The 20315-nt window shown below is 45.4% G+C and overlaps 1 protein-coding gene and 1 pseudogene across 4 annotated transcripts in view; one reads left to right on the top strand and one right to left on the bottom strand.

The window, feature by feature from the left end:
- Positions 1-119: 119 nt before the first annotated feature.
- Positions 120-12565, bottom strand: LOC119472325 (annotated as a pseudogene).
- SLC25A30 (solute carrier family 25 member 30) overlaps positions 12098-20315 on the top strand; it is a 27287-nt gene continuing 19069 nt past the window's right edge. Inside the window, exon 1 of one of the 4 annotated variants that reach the window (XM_017536000.2) lies at positions 12098-12223. Coding sequence is in view for 1 of the 4 variants with exons in the window: in XM_017535999.2 (XP_017391488.1) it covers positions 12960-12994 (35 nt within the window). In the remaining 3 variants the exon portion in view is untranslated. The other 3 variants (XM_017536001.2, XM_017535999.2, XM_037741128.1) reach the window with 3 other exon arrangements.

Below are 20315 nucleotides of genomic sequence, written 5' to 3'. Positions count from 1 at the left end.
GACCAGGATGGTCTCGATCTCTTGACCTCGTGATCCACCCGCCTCGGCCTCCCACAGTGCTGGGATTACAGGCTTGAGCCACCGCGCCCGGCCACGTTTTTTTTTTTTAATGACCTCTGAACTTTTTATTGGCGTCCTGCTCCCCAAAGGGTCCCCTGCTTCTGCTGGCCTAATGTCTCAGAACTTTGGTGTCGTTGGTCTCAGACACCACTTTGCCATCCACTATCCTGTGGGTGGTGGTCTTTTGGATGGTTTGCATGGACTTGCTGCTGTCCAGGGCATCACCAAGACTGAAGTCCTCGCCATCTTCCAGCAGGAGGCTGTAGGTGGTGATCTTAGCCTCCAGCTTGACCTTGATGTTCAGCAGAGCCTTGTGCTCCTGGGCCTGGCGCTGTCCCTCTGCCCGGGTCTGTGCCAGCTCTGACTCCAGGTGCAGCAGGATCCCGTTGAGCCGCTCCATCTGCAGGGTGTAGCGGCCTCCACCTCCCTCATGCTGTTTCCCAAGCTGATCTTTGTGTTTCTCATGGAGTCCAGGTCGATCTCCAAGGACTGGACTGTATGTCTCAGCTCTGTGAGTGTCATCTCAGCAGCTCCGACCTTGGCGGACTGCGTGGTGACCGCTGTGGTGCTCTCCCCAATCTGCTGAGACAAGTACTTGTCCAGCTCCTCTTGGTTCTTCCGAGCCAGCTCGTCATATTGAGCCCTCCTGTCTGCCATGATCTTGGCAAGGTCTTGAGATTTGGGGGCATCTACCTTCACGGTCAACCCAGAGCTGGCAATCTGGGCTTGTAGGCCTTTTACTTCCTTTTTATGATTCTTCTTCATGAAAGCAGCTCCTCCTTGAAAACCTTGATCCCTGTCTCTAGCTGCAGCTGAATGACATTGGTGTCATTGATGACCTTGTGGAGCCCATGGATGTCACTCTCCACAGACTGGCACATGGCCAGCTGTGTCTCATACTTGACTCTAAAGTCATCAGCAGCAAGATGGGCATTGTCAATCTGCAGAAGGATGCAGGCATTGTCCACAGTATTTGTGAAGATCTGAGCTCTCAGGTCCTCAATGGTCTTGAAGTAATGGCCCCAGTCTCTGACCTGGGGGTCCCTTCTTCTCCAGGTGCTCCCGGATTTTGCTCTCCAGCTTCAGGTTCTGTCTCCAGGCTCCTGACTCTGTCCAGGTAGGAGGCCAGGCGGTCGTTCGGGCTTTGCATGGTCTTCTTCTCGTTCTGGATGCCTCCCATCCTGCCAGACCCCCCACCATCCCCGTGGCCAGGACCCCGGCCCCCATGCTACCCTGGAAGCTGGTGGCGAGGGACATGGAGATGTGGGAACCAGAGCCCCCAGCGCCTGCATAGATGCTGGCCACGCTGCTGACCCACTGGGTGCCATAGCTGGGCACCTGGATGGAGCCCATGGACCGGTAGTTGGTGGAGAAGGTGGAGCCGGTGGTGAAGCTTATGCTGCCCAGGGAGGAGAGTGAGAGGACAGGACTCAGGCTTTGCTGACGACCTAACTCTTTTTTTTTTTTTTTTTTTTTTTGTGATGGAGTCTCGCTCTGTCACCCAGGCTGGAGTACAGTGATGTGATCTCGGTTCACTGCACCTTCATCTCTCCCGTTCAAGCCATTCTCCTGGCTCAGCCTGCCGAGTAGCTGGGATTACAAGCACGTGTAACTATGCCAGGCTAGTTTTTGTATTTTTAGTAGAGATGGGGTTTCACCAGGTTAGTCAGGCCGGTTTCCTACTCCTGACCTCAAATGATCCACCCACCTCTGCCTCCCAAAGTGCTGGGATTACAGGTATGAGCCACTGTGCCTGACCCTGAGATGCATTTTAAAGGCAGAGACAGCAGGATATACAGGGTGGATATTGATGATGAGAGAGAAAACAAAAATTAAAGATGACATCTTCGTTTTTGGTTTGACCTCGAATAACTGATGGTGACATTTACTATGAGAAAGAAGAGAAAAGGAACAGGCTTCAGGGACAAAAATAAGAGGCTCTATTAGGTGTGCTTAAGTGTGAGTTGCCTAACTACATCCAAGAGAAGGTGTCAAATAGGCCACTGTGTATGTGAATCTGGAGTAGCAAACAGAGCAGGGTAGACATAGAAGTGTGCCATTGTGAGGTGGCATTTACAGCCCAGGACTAGATGAGACCGTTGGGGAGAGTGTGCGGTTTGAGAAACGAAAGGACTCAGGATAGAGCCCGGAGGCATCCTAATATGTAGACACCTGTAGAGAGAATGAGAAGGGCTACCTAGTGACAAGGAGAAACATTAGGAGCATATTTTTTTCATTAATAAAACTAAATTTAAAAAAACCTAAGTTATACATATTCATACTCTCACTGTGTCACCCAGGCTGAAGTGCAACAGCGTGATCTGGGCTCACTGTAACCTCTGCCTCCCGGGCTCAAGCAATCCTACCACCTCAGCCTCCCAGTGGCTGGGACTACAGGGGCACCACCATGTCTGGCTAATTTTTGTATTTTTTTGGTATAGATGAGGTTCCACCATGTTGTCCAGGCTGATTACCTTCCTCGGCCTCTTAGAGTGCTGGGATGCTTGGCCCATGTTCTTAAGAGTAAAATTGTTCTACAGGGTTTGCAATGAAAAGAATGTTTATCTGCTTCATCCTACTCTATTACTGAACCCCGATGCCCAGAGGCAACCACTTTAAACTCTTTACGTTGTTTTTCCTGGTGTTTTTATTTGTTCTTCTATTTTTTTTTTTTTTTTTAACAATTCCTATCTCCCATCTACCAACCTACTAACCTTCCTAGCCTCTGGTAACCATTCTTCTACTCTCTGTCTCCATGAGTTCAAATGGAGTCTCCCTCTATCATCAGGCTGGAGTGCAGTGGTGTGATCTCAGCTCACTGCAACCTCCGCCTCCTGGGTTCAAGTGATTATCCTGCCTCAGCCTCCCGAGTAGTTGGGACTACAGGTGAGCGCCACTATGTCCAGCTAATTTTTGTATTTTTTTAGTAGAGACGGGGTTTCACCATGTTGGCCAGGATGGTCTCAATCTCCTGACCTCGTGATCCGCCTGCCTCGGCCTCCCAAAGTGCTGGGATTACAGGTGTGAGCCACTGTGCCAGGCCTTGCTCTTCTATTTTATTTGTTATTTCTTTTCTTTTTTGCTGTCTCTATAGAGATATCATATCTCTATAGAGACATCCTTCTACTGAAGACAAAGACTTACTCTTTATTCCTGTCACTCACACTCACACACACTTGCATGTATTTACACCGATACACAGAGTTCCTCACTATCTTTTCATTATAATTACATCACAATTTTTGGTTAAATCAACATATGGTATTAATTACTCTGATTTTGTAAATGTTATTCATAGCTGAGCCATGTAGTATACTATGATTATATTTCCTTTGAAAAATATAACCCCTGTTTTTTCCTGGAATTGATCATTGCTTTCATTAAAAACAAATTTAGCTTTATTTTCTGGGTACCTATTTCTAATTCACCTCAAAATTATTTATTAGAAGTATAAAGTCTCTATCAGTATTTTCACCAATATCAGGTGATGTATCAGTTTCATTTTTTTTTCTTGGCAATATATTTCCAGAGTCTCTTTGTACTCCTGCTGCAATCTAGCTTGGTTGCTGTTGTCCTGATATTTCTTTCTTTCTGTTTTATTTTTGAGACAGGGTCTTGCTCTGTTGCCTAGGCTGGAGTGTAGTGGGGGCAATTATAGCTCACTGTACCCTCAACTTCCTGGGCTCAAGTGATCTTCCCACCTCAGCCTCCTGAGTAGCTGGGACTACAGGCACTTCCCACCATGCCCAGCTAATTATAATTTTTTTTTTTTTTTTTTGTAGACACAGGGTCTTTCCATGTTGCCCAGGCTGGTTTTGAACTCACGGACTCAAATGCAATCCTCCTGCCTCAGTCTCCCAAGTACTGGAATTACAGGCATGAGCCACTGTACCCACCTGTACTGAGATTTCTTTTCAGTGTCATCTTGAGAATTCCCTTCCCCATCCTCCTTTGCTGGTCTCTTATTTCCTGAACCCCATTTCTCAGTTTTTTCCTTAATTTGGGGAAAGAATATCCTCCATTAGCTTTCTTGGGGACACAGGCATTAGAGGTCAATTCTTTGAGAGCTTGCACCTGTTGGGTGTGGTGGCTCATTCCTGTAATTCCAGCAGTTTGGGAGGCCAAAGCGGGCGTGTAACCTGAGGTCAGGAGTTTGAGACCAGCCTGGCCAACATGGTGAAAACCCATCTCTACTAAAAATACAAAAATTAGCCGAGTGTGGTGTTGCACACCAGTAGTCACAACTCCTTGGGAGGCTAAGGTCTGAGAATTGCTTGAACCCAGGAGGTGGAGGTTGCAGTGAACTGAGATTGTGCCATTGCACTCCAGCCCGGATGATGGAGCAAGACTCCACCTCAAAAAAAAAAAAAAAAAAAAAAAAAAAAAAGAAGAGCTTGCACATATGTAACTTTTCAATTCTCCCATTACTGGTTTGGTTAGGTAGATATAATAGTTTGGCAATAATTTCCCCTCAAATTTAAGGCATTGCTCCATTGTTTTCTAGTTTCCAGCATTGCTATTGAGAAGTTTTAAGTTATCATTATTCTTAATCCTTTAACTGTGATTTGTTTCTCTTTTGCTGTCTTTCTCTCTCTCTCCACCCAAATTAAGCTTTAAAAGTTAAAAAGAACACAAACAAATTGGAGAAGGATATAACCGGCTGGAAAATGCCCAGGGATGAAGGTAGAAAAACTCAATTACAACTGAAAGGCTTACCCTCCTCAAGGTCCCTGCTGATGGATCAGACACAACTTCTCTATAAAAATGGGATATATAATAATTGTAGGGGGCCAGGCATGGTGGCTCATGCCTGTAATCCCAGCACTTTGGGAGGCCGAGGTGGATGGATTACCTGAGGTCAGGAGTTCAAGACCAGCCTGACCAACATGGTGAAACCCCATCTCTACCAAAAATACAAAAATTAGCCAGGCGTGGTGGCATGCACCTGTAGTCCCAGCTACTCGAGAGGCCGAGGCAGGAGAATTACTTCAGCCTGTGAGGCAAAGGTTGCAGTAAGCTGAGATGGTGCTACTGCACTCCAGCCTGGGCAACAAAATGAGATCTGTCTCAAAAAAAAAAAGAAAAAATTGTAGGGGGCCAAGGGAAAATTTCCCTTTTGCCCTCTGAAGTTTCACTGAAAATAAATTTACAAACGGCAGATTAATAGGAGAAATGCTGCTGGGCGCCGTGGCGCACGCCTGTAATCCCAGCACTTTGGGAGGCTGAGGCGGGTGGATCACAAGGTCAAGAGATCGAGACCATCCTGGACAACATAGTGTGACCCCACTTCTACTAAAAATACAAAAATTAGGTGGCACATGCCTGTAGTCCTGGCTACTTGGGAAGCTGAGGCAGGAGAATTACTTGAACCCAGGAGGCAGAGGTTGTAGTGAGCTGAGATCACGTCACTGCACTCCAGCCTGGTGGCAGAGCGAGACTCTGGCTTTAAAAAAAAAAGAAAAAAAGGAGAAATGCTGTATAAATTTATTAATGTGCATGGGGGGAAATCAAAGAGCAATTCCCCCACCATGTAATGGGGTACAGATGATTATATATCCTCTTCTTGAGTGAAAGGGAGTTGGGGTAACATGAATGATTTAAGCAGGTAGTAAAGGATTTTCAGGGATTTTCAGGGAATGTCAATGGAATTGAAATATACAATGGCCTGGGACAAACTCTGTTGCGCCCAATGAGCAAACAGTGGTTTGTGACAAAAGTCTATCCAGGTATGTGGAACAAGTTCAGTCTTCCTTCTTGCAATGTAAGTTCAGTTAATGAAAGCTCAAGGAAGGGAACAGAGGTAATTGTTTTCTTTTTTGGTGGATCCAGACTTTAGGCAGACAGGGGACCTTCAGAGGACAATTTCATCCTGTGCTTTGGGAGAAACAGAGGATTGAGAGACAGCAAGATGGGAAGAAAGTCAGAGAGATGTGGCCTTTTCTTCAGTTCAGCATGTCAAAGCACCGTGTTTTATTTATTTATTTTTCTTTTTTCTTTCTTTTTTTTTTTTTAAATAGAGACGGGGTTTCACCATGTTGGCCAGGCTGGTCTTGAACTCCTGACCTCAGGTGATTCACCTGCCTCAGCCTCCCAAAGTGCTGGGATTACAGACATGAGTCACCGCACCCAGCCAAGCACTGTGTTTTGGGGTATCGGTTTTGGGACCCAGCCCAGTATAGCTCCCAAGTCCTGGGTCCTAGTCTCAGATCTCTTCAAGATAAACAATCTTATTAATGTCCTGATTTTTTTTTCGTCATCTAAATTACCCAGATCATCTGAGTTGGTAAATCTGTTGTTACATGATCATGTAACTCTGGAAGGTTTAGAGTTAAATATAGAAACGACGAGCTAAATCAAACCCATAGTACTAATATTTTTAGTACTAACCATTAAGTGTAAAACTATCTGCATATGTCTGCTATTCATGTGAAGTGTCATAGTAAAGAAAGAAATGATTCTCGTAGGGAATCTCACAGATTATCTTCCGATTTCCGTTTAAAGTGTGCAATTGATTTTATACTTGTGATTTTAAACTGAAGGTGTAAGATAATTTGGTAAAGTGTGTCAATTGTACTGATTGTATTCAGAGAATCTTGTTACAAGACTGTCTGGTAAGGCTGTCAGGAGGTCTTCCTGAAGGTCTCATGACTGTTCTACTAGGAACGGCTGTTACAGGCTGTGCTTTTTCCCCTTTTACCAAACGAACCCCAACAGGCTCAGGAAAAAATAGCCAAGGAACAGCTGAGACCAGACTGAAATATTTAAATGCAAATTTTGCCAAAGGCTCATGTAGGGGTCAGCAAACATTTTTTGTAAAGAACCAGATTGTGAAGATTTTACTCTTTAGGGCCCAGGAGGCAACACTGAGATACTTACATAACCACTTAAGATGTAGCCACTTACAAAATGTAAAAACTATTCTTAATTCTGGGGCCATACCAAGACAGGCAACTGGATAAATTGGTCCATGGACCATAATTTACTAACCCTTGGGCATAAAAATTTAAAAAGTATCAAAATAAATAAATGCAGAGAGTGACATAAAATTAAATAAACCAGATTTCCAAGTACAGCTCACCAGACTTCACATGGGTTTCCCTGCACTGCTGTTCTTTCCATTGTGTCTACTGGAACACATCTAAGGAAGCCGAGGTACTTTTGAGCAGGGCTTACAACTGTGGGGATATCAAAGGGAAGGGACAGACAATTTGAAAAAGCCTCCATCCTGACCTCTCTCTTCCTGCCAACTCTCAAATTATAGAGACTCTCCAAATGTGCTTATATTTATTGGGGGCCCACAGTGCCAGGTGCTATGCTGAGCACTAATGAGCAAAACGGGGTTCCTACCCCAAGGAACTTACTGTTCCATGGGAAGACTGCCAAGAAAACCACTCATTGTATTGAAGTGCCGTAACTGCTCTCATAGCAGCATTGATGCGCAAAGCGGGCGGGCACCCACTTCACCCAGGTTTTAGGGATTAGGAGAGACTTCCTGGAGGATGTGGTGTCCAAACTGAGGCCTGATGGCTGAGAAGGACTTAGCAAGAGAAATAACTCAGCAGGTGCAATGTAGTGTGTGCCAAGCTGTAGAGGTAAAAAGGGTATCACTGTTTGGGGAGCCGTATTTTATACAACCATTCAGTGACTTACACAAAAGATGCATTCTCTTTTTATTTTATTTTATTTTTTCTTTTTGTTGTTTGTGTTTTGAGAAAATAAAAAGATGCATTCTCAACACAGCACCTGTAACCAGGAAAACATATGCCCAAAGCAACATTCCTGTAAAACACGATTTCTCAAACTTCAGTACGACTGCCACTTTCCTGGGCATGGTAGGACGTTTAGCAGCATCCCAGGTCCTTACTGATCTGCCAGTAGCAAGCATTTACTTGAGGCAACCAAAAAAACTCGAGACATTGTGAATGCCTCCTGGAGGACAAAATCCGATTGAGAGTTAGGACTGCTGCAATAAGATATAATTATAAAGAATTTCTTTCTTTCTTTTTTTTTTTGGAGACAGAGTCTTGCTCTGTCATCCAGGCTGGAGTGCCATGGCTTAATCTCGGTTCACTGCAACCTCCACCTCCCAGGTTCGACATTCTCCTGCCTCAGCCTCCCACGTAGCTGGGACTACAGGCATGCACCACCATGCCTGGCTAATTTTTTTTTTTTTTTTGTATTTTAGTAGAGATGGGGTTTCACCATGCTGACCAGGCTGGTCTCGAACTCCTGACCTCAAGTAATCTGCCCTCTTTGGCCTGCCAAAGTGCTGGGATTACAGATGTGAGCCACTATGCCCGGCCCGTGATAAAGAATTTCACAGGCTCATTCCCAGTACACCAGCTGGGAACACTAGCCTATCCAGGTGTTCTTGTTAAGGGTAGCAATGGCTCATTGCTGCTTCATTTTGCCAAGAAGAGAGGAGGTGACCAGATGTCTCAGATACAACCTCATCCCTCCACCAATCACCAAAGGCTACCCCTAAAAGGTCTGACTAAAGTCTTTCATTCTGCAAGCACCAACCATCCAGAAAAACCTGCCAGACTCATTCTTGACAAGATGCAGGGCCATATTATCTGCATTATTGCTGTAGTTTAATGTAGTTAAACACACATTCATCAAATTGTAGTTGATTCCAAAGCATTTGTCATTTGTCATCACTATATAGTGCACATATAATTGCCAAGATGATGAAAACCACGATGTGGGTGAAAAATGGTTCCTGCTACCCAGCTCCTCATAGAGATTGGCATCATCCACCTAAGGAAGTGTAATGAGGGCTTTTGGCTGCGTGGATCTTACTGTTTAAACACAGTTTGCTAATAAAAGGCCTAAATGGCAAAAGACTAAAAGTCCAGCTACTTGAGAAGTGCCTGTATGGCAGGACTTTAGAATACAGGATTGAGAGGCAAGTGCATGGGTGAGGAGGATGGGGAACTGGATTCTTATGGCAAGTGCACGGGTGAGGAGGAGGAACTGGATTCTTTTTTTTTGAGATGGAGTTTCGCTCTTGTTACTCAGGCTGGAGTGCAATGGCGCGATCTTGGCTCACCACAACCTCCGCCTCCTGGGTTCAAGCAATTCTCCTGCCTTAGCCTTCCCAGTAGCTGGGACTACAGGCACGCGCCACCACGCCCAGCTAATTTTTGTATTTTTAGTAGAGACGGGGTTTCACCATGTTGACCAGATGGTCTCAATCTCTTGACCTCGCGATCCACCCGCCTCGGCCTCCCAAAGTGCTGGGATTATAGGCATGAGCCACCGCGCCCGGCCTGGAACTGAATTCTTATGGCAAGCGCACGGGTGAGGAGGACGCGGAACTGGATTCTTATGGCAAGTGCACAGGTGAGGAGGATGGGCAACCACGTGGTTAGGGGCCTTGTGTACCAGCCTGAAGGCTCCTCCCAGGCTGGAGTGCAACAGCGCGATCTCGACTTACTGCAACCTCCGTCTCCCGGGTTCAAGTAATTCTCCTGTCTCAGCCTCCTGAGCAACTGGGACTACAGGTGCATGCTAACACGCCCAGCTAATTTTTGTATTTTTAGTAGAGATGAAGTTTTAGCATGTTGGCCGGGATGGTCTCAATCTCTTGACCTTGTGATCTGCCCACCTCAGCCTCCCAAAGTGCTGGGATTACAGGTGTGGGCCACAGTACCTGGCCCTGAGGGCTTACTCTTAATCCTGAGGATACTGGGGAGCCAGTGAAGAATTTTAAGCCGGTGAGTGCCATAGCCAGATGAATTCAAAGATATTTCTACTGCACTTACATTTTACAAAGTATATGTTTGCACATACTGTCTCATTTAACATTCCGTAGGGAGGCTATTGTTTCCATTTTGCAACTGAGGACTTTAATTAACTCAAGATCAGAGAACTAATAAAGTGGCCAGGACTGAGTAGAACCTAGGTCTTCAATTCCATATTGCCACCTGGGTGTGTTAACTACAGTCAGATAAAAAACATGCACAAAGAGCCAAATGGGGGGAAAGCTGAAGGCAAAGAATAGACGAAAAATAAGTTGCCTCCAACAGGGACTAGAACTGAATAGTTCACAGATATGTTTCTTGATTTACCACTTTTTTTGTTATTCTTTTTTTTTTTGGAGATGGAGTCTTTTTCTGTTGCCCAGGCTGGAGTGCAGTGGTGTGATCTCAGTTCACTGCAACCTTCACCTCCTAGGTTCCAGCAATTCTCCTGCCTCAGCCTCCCAAGTAGCTGGGACTACAGGCATGTACCACCATGCCCGGCTAATTTTTGTATTTTTAGTAGAGACGGGGTTTCACCATGTTGGCTAGGATGGTCTCATACTCCTGACCTCAGGGAATCCACCTGCCTCAGCCTCCCAAAGTACTGGGATTACAGGCGTGAGTCACCACACCTGGCCTTTTTTTGTTATTCTTGTTTCTAAACTGGTTATGCTGCTGCAACCAAGTTAATATTCCCTAGAAAAATAGTTTACAATCCATGGACCAAGACCTTGAGGGGGACCCAAGGTTACTGCAGGTGGTCCATAAATTCAATATGCATTTTCATAATGGACACTGAAAATACTAACATTTATTTTACAGGGACCTGAGTTTTTTTAAAAAATTCTATTTTCTTTCAAAGGGCTCTTTAGCCACGAATGGTGACTCATGCCTGTACTCCCAGCACTTTGGGAGGCTGAGGCAGGAGGATTGCTTGCGTACAGGAGTTTGAGGCTGCAGTGAGCTGTGACTGGGCCACTGCACTCCAGCCTGGGTGACAGAGTGAGACGCTGTCTTGAAAAACAGAACAAAAGCACACGAAAACCCAGAAAGGAATCTTCATACTTGAAGGTTGGAGATTCCTGAGTATTTCCAAGTATTATGTGTTTATTAGCACAGACTGATGGGGCTTAAGGTAATGGTAGAGTTTGGGTGTGTAAAGGCTCTACAGGAAAGGGAGGAATCCAGTATGGTTGTACACAGTGCCACACAGTCATGAGTCTGGAAAGGACTTGGTGAGGTGAGAGAGAGATAGCAAGGGTCAGGTACTTACTTCCCTGCCCTAGAAAGGCAAGCATTCCAAAGACTTTCCCCCATTCTCTGGGGATTGTATTTATGGTCAGAATTCAGAGGATACTTCAAATGGGTCCAACACTATTGATTTCAAAACAGTGTGCGGACAAAAATCCAGATACTTACCTAGAGTCCAAGTTGGAGGACAGAAAAGGGATTAAGGTCAACCTGGGCCTGAGCTGGAGACACAGGAGAAGGAAATAAGAGAGACATGGCCCTGGTCCCTTGTTCTGGCACTGGCCAGTTAGCTCATGAAACCTCTGTTCCATCATCCGTACAATGGAAATAACATTTCTTTGGCTTGAATGAACCAAAGAATGTAAAGATTCCTGGAGTGGCTGGGCGCAGTGGCTCACGCCTGTAATCCAAGCACTTTGGAGGCCAAGGCGGGCGGATCACCTGAGATTGGGAGTTCAAGACCAGCCTGACCAACATGGTGAAACCTTGTCTTAAAAAAAAAAAAAAAAAAAAAAAGATTCCTGGAGTGGCACTTTGCATCAATAGATGCAAGTTTTATACATATGCTTTTATTCTTTTTCCTTTTCTTTTCTTTTGAAATGAAGCCTCACTCTGTTGTCCAGGCTGGAGTGCAGTGGCGTGATCTCGGCTCCCGGCAACCTCCACCTCCCAGTTTCAAGTGATTCTCCTGCCTCAGCCTCCCGACCAGCTGGGATTACAGGTGCCCATCACCACGTCTGGCTAATTTTTGTATTTTTGTTGTTGAGAAGGCTGCTTTTCCACGGTTCTCGATGCAGTCCCCAAATTTCTCTTCCACCTCCCAGTCGAGATCGGAGGCCACAGCAGGTGTCACCGAGTCCCGGGCAGCTCCCTCCGCAGGCAGCGGCAGCTGAAGTTCCCGAAAGGGACTTGGGGCCGGCCCCGCCCCTCCGCGTCCCCATTCGGGACTGCCAGGGGCGTGTCCTGGGCGTGGCTAGTACTGGCAGAAACCAATGGGAGCTGAGGAGGTCGGCATGTTTGCGCGGGCGGGGCGGGGCGGGGCTGGGCTGCGCGCTGGCTCCTGGGCCGGCCCCGCCCGCGGCGGCATTTTCTCCTCCTGAGCTGCCTCCGGTTCTTGCTGCAACCGAGTCGGGGTTGGTGGAGGTGCGGACCGCCGCCGCTGCCAGGTAAGTCCTGGCCCGCGCCTCCTCCTGCCCGCCCCCCTGTCTCTGCGGAGCCCGGAACCCGGGACTGGGGTAGGGTTGGGCCGCGGTTTCCGGGGAGCCTCTTTGCCACCGGGCGTGCTTGAGGCTGCTTGTGCTCTCCGGTTCGCGGGCCGGGCCGGGCCGGACTTGGGGGAGCGCGAGGTTCCGGGGACTGGGGACCGGGCTCCACTTCTCGGGCTGCTGCCACCTAGGGGGTCGGGCCAGTGCCGCGGGGCCCCCGTCTCTGTTGGCCTGGGGTGATTCCTGTTCCAGGGACATTGAGATCCTCGTGGGAAGCCCGTCCTGGCATCTCCGCGTCTGCATGCGGGCCCCGGGCTTGCAACCCTGCCTGTGCGTCCCTCCCACTCCTGGGTTCATTCAAACGGCAGCCTGAGCGCCCGCGAGCTTCGCACTCTGGGAGAGGGCACACTGCATTCGGAATCGCTCGTGGCACATGCCAGGCTGGAAGGAAATTGCCTGGAAACTTAATGAAGCTCTGGGTTTTAAAGTCTTTCTAGGTGCAATTTCATGTAAAGCAGTTGCAGTGATTAGCTTTTTTGTTCTGCGCAAGAGTAGCAAAGCAGCCGGCACTGCCTGCGGATTCGGCAAGCCGTCCTACTTGGGATTGTGAGAAAGTGGGAAGGCATGAATTTTGCTTTTGGCTTTGCGGTGGGGAAGCTTTATGACCCGTGGCCTCAGTAAATTAACGTGAAACGAGATGATTTTGAAGGTTTCTTTTAAACTCCGCTTTTTGTAAGTCTGTGATGAGTTCAATTTTCGTTCTGCACCTTTAAAAAGAATAGGAAATAGGGAAAACTCATGAAAGGGCATTATTGAAATGGCAGTCAGTCCAGCAAGGAACAAAAATGTATGAGAGCTCGGAACCTTAAAGGCTGTGCGATTACAGTTTAAGACTTCAGACTGAAAAGGGAACAGCAAGTAAAATTGAAAGATCTTATCAAGAATTAAATAAGAGAAACTTGGAAAGCGTTCAGAAGTACCAACAGCTAGTATTATATTTAATTACCTACGATTACAGTGTACACATGAGGTCAGTTGGGTGAAAATAAATACTAAGCAACCATATGAGAGAAAATGTAGTAGACAGGATGTGTAACTTAGCATATATTTCAAAGGGAGAATCCTTTGAAATTCTTAATTTCTATAGACATTTTCGTTCAGAAAACTTGTTTTTTAACCTTAATTTATTATTTGGGACAGGGTCTTGCTCTGTCACCCCGGCTGCTCGAGTGCAGTGTCGTGATCATAGCGCACTGCAGCCTTGAAGTCCTGGGCTTAAGTGATCCTTCCACCTCAGCCTGCCGAGTAGCTGGGACTACAGGCATGCACCACCATGCCTGCATGGCTAGAAAATTTTTTGGAATTTTTTTTTTTTTTTTTTTTTTGAGTCTCACTCTGTTGCCCAGGCTGGAGTGCAATGGCACCATCTCGGCTCACTGCAGCCTCTGCCTGCCAGGTTCAAGTGATTCTCCTGCCTCAGCCTCCCGTGTAGCAGGGACTACAGGCGTGCCACCATTCTCAGCTAATTTTTGTATTTTTAGTAGGGAGGAGGTATCATCATCTTGGCCAGAATGGTCTTGAACTCCTGACTTCGTGATCCACCTGCCTCGGCTTTCCAAAGTGCTGGGATTACAGGCATGAGCCACCGTGCCTGGCCTTGAATTTTTTTTTAGTAGAGACGCACATCTCATTCTGTTGTTCAGGCTGTCTTGAACACCTGGTCTCAAGCTGTTCCCTGGCCTCAGCCTCCCAAGTAGCTGGGATTACAGGTATGTGTGACTAGCTCAGCTAACATTTTTGTTGTTGTTTTTTTAATTTTTGTTCTTCACTTTTTGTTTCTGTTTTGTTTGTATCTGTCTTTTTTTTTTTTTTTTTTTTTTTGGAGTTTTGCTTTTGTTGCCCAGACTGGAGTGCAGTGGCACAGTCTCAGCTTACTGAAAACTCCGCTTCCCAGGTTTAAGCAATTCTCCTGTCTCAGCCTCCCATGTAGCTGGAATTACAGGTGCCCAATTACAGGAATTACAGGAATTACAGGAATTACAGGCATGGAATTACCATGCCTGGCTAATTTCTGTATTTTTAGGAGAGACGGGGTTTCACCATGTTGGCCAGGCTAGTCTCAAACTTCTGATCTCAGGTGATCCACCCACCTCAGCCTCCCAGAGTGTTGCGATTACCGGCGTGAGCCATTGTACCTGGCCTGTTTTGTTTTTAACTTGAAAAAAAATTTATTCAGCCAGTCACCAACAGCTCATGTTTTTAAAAATAAAATTTTTTATTTCCTTTGCAGGAAAATCCTACATTTATTCTGAATGTATAGAATTCCCTGCCCTGCCATCTACCAATTTTTTTTTTTTTGAGGCAGAGGTTTGTTCTTGTTGCCCAGGCTGGAGTGCAATGACCGGATCTTGGCTTACTGCAACCTCAGCCTCCTGGGTTCAAGTGATTCTCTTGCCTCAGCCTCCCAAATAGCTGGAATTACAGGCACATGCCACCATGCCTGGCTAATTTTTTGTATTTTTAGTAGAGACGGGGTTTCACCATGTTGGCCAGGCTGGTTGTGAACTCCTGACCTCGGCCTCCCAAAGTGCTAGGATTATAGGCATGAGCCACCAGGCCAATGTTTTTTTAACAGCCTTTGGAAGATAGTGTTTGGCTGCAAAGGCCTATCTAGAGGAAAGGTCATGTGATCCTTCAGAGGGCCCTTGAATATTCGAGATCCTTCAGAGAGTCTGAATATTTGGTAGCTTTGACTAGAGGAAGTTACTTTTCTTTTCTGAGGCTGTTTGCTCAGTTGTGTGATGTGGATAATGATACGTCTTTCATAGGATTTTGTGAGGAAAATGTATAGCCATGCCTGACAGCAGGTATTCAGTGATGACAGCTTGTGTTAGTGTTATGTTCATAATGCAGCAAGGAGAAGTAGGAGGAGTTACTAGGTTTTAGTGTGGCTTAAAGAACATGGCTGTAAGAGGGTGTAAAATGAGAAGTGATACAACCACTGCCTGACACTGGAATTGCTGCAAAGGTAATTCCTTCTGCGAGACGCTGCACAGACACTATTGACTGCTAAGGACACATTAATCTCTCTAAGTGTCTTGGCTTGTCAACCTTGGCTCTTCTGTAGATCAAGTTGGGATTTTTCCAAACAACTGTGTTTGGAATTTAAGGAAGTATTTTAGGAGACCCCCCTCAGAGAGAGCTCAAAAACAAAGAAATGGGTTAGTTTACTGAACAGAGATTTCAGACTAAGATAACTATAGCCCTGTCACAGCTTGCTGCGGCCAGTACAGCTTAGTGGATATCTACTTACTTATTCCAATCCTAACTAGAATCTTTTCCTTATTTTATTTTTTATTTTTATTTTTTTTTGAAATGGAGTCTGACTCTGTTGCCAGGCTGGAGTGCAGTGGTACGATCGCAGCTCACTGCAACTTCTGCCTCCCGAGTTCAGGTGAATTCTCCTGTCTCAGCCTCCTGAGTAACCGGAATTACAGGTGCCCGCCAACACACCTGGCTTATTTTTGTATTTTTAGCAGAGATGGGGTTTTGCTATGTTGGCCAGGTGGTCTCGACTTCCAACCTCAGGTGATCCACCTGCCTTGGCCTCCCAAAGTGCTGGGATTATAGGCCTGAGCCACCATGTCCACCTCCTTTTCCTTATTTGGATGTTTGTCCAACTACTGTGGCTCTCTGGTTCTTATTTAAGCCAAATTATTTATTCTTTTACTCAGCAAACATTAACTTGATAAGTCCCAGTAATATTAACTGCTTAGGGATCTAGTCCTAGCTTTTGGAAAGGAAAAGAGAAAAGCCAAAAAGTTGTTTTTACCCTCCGACTAGCTAACTTTTAAAAATTGTAATTGAATAGCAGTACTTGCTTATAGGCTGCTGATCCAGGAGTGGACACTGATTTGTAGAAAAGTTTTATTGGTGGTACTTCTGAAGGAATGGGCACGTGATTCATCCCATGTGATTCAAAACTCTGAAGAAGCAATTCCATCACAACTTTGAGCTCTGGTTGAGTATTTGCATATTAGTATTAACGCAGAGCCTCTGGATTTTAACCAACTAAAAACTTAATATCAAAACTGATAGAGGAAAAGGTAGCCAAATCTCATTAAAACTTAACTAGCTGGGCAGGCATGGTGGCTCATGCCTGTAATCCCAGCATTTTGGGAGGCCGAGATGGGTGGATCACCTGAGGTCAGGCATTCAAGACCAGCCTGGCCAACATGGCAAAACCCCGTCTGTAATAAAATACAAAACTAGCTGGGTATGGTGACACATGCCTGTGATCTCAGCTACTTGGGAGGCTGAGGCAGGGGAATCGCTTGAGCCTGGGAGGCGGAGGTTGCAGTGAACCGAGACTGTGCCATTGCATTCCAGCCTGGGGCAAGAAGAGTGAAGCTCCATCTCAAAAAAAACCAAAAACAAAAACTAAACAAAAACTAGCAAAACAAGCTGAGCGTGGTGGCTCATGTCTGTAATCCCAGCACTTTGGGATGCTGAGGCGGGCGGATCACTTGAGGCCAGGAATTTGAGACCAGCCTGACCAACATGGTGAAACCCCATCTAGTTAAAAATATGAAAATTAGCTGGGCATGGTGGCAGGTGCCTGTAATCTCAGCTACTTGGGAGGCTGGGGCAGGAGAATCGCTTGACCGTGGGAGACAGAGGTTGCAGTGAGCCTAGATTGTGCCTCCGCACTCCAGCCTGGGTGACGGAGTGAGATGCTATTAGAAAAACAAAAAACTTAACTAGCAAAACAAATTATAAGTAGCACTAGGAAACTGGAAAGTTAATTAGTGAGCTGGAGTGAGGCCATATGGCAATATAGTTAATTATTTTTTTAATTAAAGATTAAATAATCCCATTTCCCAAACATTTTTGCTGACATTTTCGAGGATATTGTGTGTGTGTGTGTGTGTATCCACATATATATATTCATCGTAGAAAAAAATTACTACTAAATAAGATGAATAAAAAGAAGAATCAACTGTAATGACATCATTGAGAGTTAACTGCTAAAAACAGGAATTTAAGTCCTCTTAGTGTCCCATGGCATGAATTGGCTGTGATTTATTTAACTCACTGATTTTTAGTAACAGCACAGATGCTGAGGCTGGTCCCTGAAATCTTCCTTCAGTTGCTCGGGCCCTGATACCTGAACTTTTTGGAAGCTCTGCAGCCAGGTTAAGAGCTACTAATAAGGAGTCCCATGTTACACAAAGGTGCTTGACATATGTATAGTATCATACCCCACAAAATAAGAATCCTTACGAGGGATAGGGAGAGTGAGGAATGGGAGCAGCTGCTTCCTGGTTTCATTTTGGGGTGACAAGAATGTTTTAGAACTAGAGAGGTGGTTGCACTACATTGTGAATGTAGTATGTGCTACTCAATTTTCACTTTAAAATAGTTTGTGTTGTATGAATTTCACCTCAGTAAACTGCTCCTCCCAAATCATTGAACACTGTCTTTGTATACTGTTTGTTGGAAAAGTAAATTACTGTTTAGATTGACTACCTTCTGAATATTATATTTTCTCTTGAGGTTTTTCTCTCAAATTAAGCACAGATTTTCTTGTTTATAAAATGTATTCTGCCAGGCATAGGGGCTGTAATCCCAGTGACTCTGGAGGCTGAGGTGGGAGGATCACTTTAGACTAGCATTTGAGACCACCCTGGGTCTGTTAACATAGTAAGACTCCATCTCTATAAAATATAAAAGGATTAGCCAGGTGTGGTGGCATGCACCTGTAGTTCCAGCTATTTGGGAGGCTGAGGTGGGAGCCCAGGAGTTCAAGGCTGCAGTGGGCTATGATCATGCCTGTGAGTAGCCACAGTGCTCTAGCCTGGACGGCAGAGGGAGATTTTATCTCTTAAGAAAAAAAGAAAGAGAGTGATGCAGGTTCTCAGCAGTACCTGTTTGATTCTGCTTAGTAATATCTTCTCTTTAATTAAAATTAATAGATTATCTTAAATCATCACAACCTCCTTGTGGATTCTTTATTTTTAAAATGATCTCACTCCTTTATGATAGTATTCACCTTCAGGTTGTAGGAGAAAGAATGCCTGGGGTCCGAATGCTTTGGGCTGGAGGCCCAGCTCTGCCCCCATCAGTTGCGGCCTTAGGCAAGGCACCTGGTGAGACTGGGTTTAATAGTCTGTCTGTAGGAATGGTAATATTTGTCCTTCAATCCAAAACTTTTTGAGAGGATCCACTGAAATCACTTAGATAGATCATTTTGTTAGTTACAATAATTTAATGTGACCCCGTTATGTAGTTATTTGTATTAGTTTGTTCTCATGCTGCTAATAAAGACATACCTGAGACTGGGTAATTTATGAAGGAAAGGTGAAATGGACTCACAGTTCCACATGGCTGGGGAGGTCTCACAATCATGGCAGAAGGTGATGGAGGAGCAAAGGCATGTCTTACATGGCAGCAGGCAAGAGAGTGTGTGCAGTGGGTCTGCCCTTTATAAAACCATTAGTTCTTGTGAGACTTATTCACTATCGGAATACTAGCATGGGAAAACCCTGCCCCCATGATTCAATTACCTCCCGCTGGGTCCCTCTCTTGACATGTGGGGATTCTGGGAGCTATAATTCAAGATGAGATTTGGGTGGGGACACAGCCAAACCATATCACTATTCTTTTGCCCTTTTTTTTCTTTTTTTGAGCTGGGGGTTTCACTATGTTGGCCAGGCTGGTCTTGAACTCCTGGGCTCAAGCCATCCTTTCAGGGACTACAGATGAATGCCATTACACCCAGCTTTGTTTTGCTTTTTAATCTGCAATCAGCTAAGTCTGAGAATGGGTTGAGGAAGTTAGTACTGGATGGTAAATGAATTATTGGATTTATTATTAATATGTTCTTACAGTCTCTAACTTACAATGTTAATTATTATATGAGTTATGAATTTAATAAGGCTAAGAATTACTTAAGTGCAGTTATTAAATATTTTCAAGGATAATAGGGGGATAAGAGGAGTCTTTTGGGAGAGGGCTTGCTCTTTCATACTGAAATGCATAAAAACATACAGTGGTTTTCATGTTTCATTCTTAGAGAACCTTCTATTTTACTCATTTGTAACTGCTCTGAATTTGGTTGATATCCATAATAGATTTATTCAAGGTGCCCTATAGGGTCCTAGTGTTGGAAACTGACATTCTGGGCATTGGTGACTCATGGTAGCCCTCTCTTGGGGAAAGGAGACTTTGGAAATTCCCAAATACAGGCAAAGTAAAAATGTTGGGCATATTGCTTGCCAATAATGACTGAAAAGTTAGACATTTTATTTTAAACCAACAGTGGCTGTAGTTGATAGTATATATACAAAAGTGTATTAGTCGTATGAGTCTCCTGTTAATGGGCATAGGTCAGATTTACCAGCTCTAATTGCATACACCTGTAGAACATGTCATGAACGTGAGAGCCCTGAGCTGTGGCATGTGAGTCCATGTCATAGTGAGCAAGGTCTTATTAAGGAAAAGGAAGGTGGAGGGCAACATTTGTGAATGTCTTTATTTTTATTTTATTTTATTTTATTTTTTAAAAATAAAGACGGGGTTTCACCGTGTTGATCAGGCTGGCCTTGAACTCCCAACCTGAGGTGATCCGCCCGCCTTGGCCTCCAAAGTGCTTGGATTACAGGCGTGAGTCGACATGCCCGGCCATGAGAATACATGGGCACAGGAGGGGAACGTCACACACTGGGGTCTTTTGTGGGGTGGGGTCTAGGGGAGGGAGAGCAGAGGGCGGGGAGGTTGGGGAGGGATAGCACTGGGAGAATGCCTGATGTAGGTGACGGGGGGATGGAGACAGCAAACCACCATGGCATGTGTGTTTCTATGCACAGTCCTGCAAGATCTGCTCATGTACCCCAGAACTTAAAGTATATTTAAAAATATATTAAAATAAGGGCCGGGCGCGGTGGCTCAAGCCTGTAATCCCAGCACTTTGGGAGGCCGAGGCGGGTGGATCACAAGGTCAAGAGATCGAGACCATCCTGGTCAACATGGTGAAACCCCGTCTCTACTAAAA

The sequence above is a fragment of the Cebus imitator genome, unplaced genomic scaffold, assembly GCF_001604975.1.
Source record: "Cebus imitator isolate Cc_AM_T3 unplaced genomic scaffold, Cebus_imitator-1.0 Scaffold94, whole genome shotgun sequence".
In the NCBI taxonomy this organism is placed as follows: domain Eukaryota; kingdom Metazoa; phylum Chordata; class Mammalia; order Primates; family Cebidae; genus Cebus; species Cebus imitator.
This window is presented reverse-complemented; position numbering and strand designations above follow the sequence as displayed.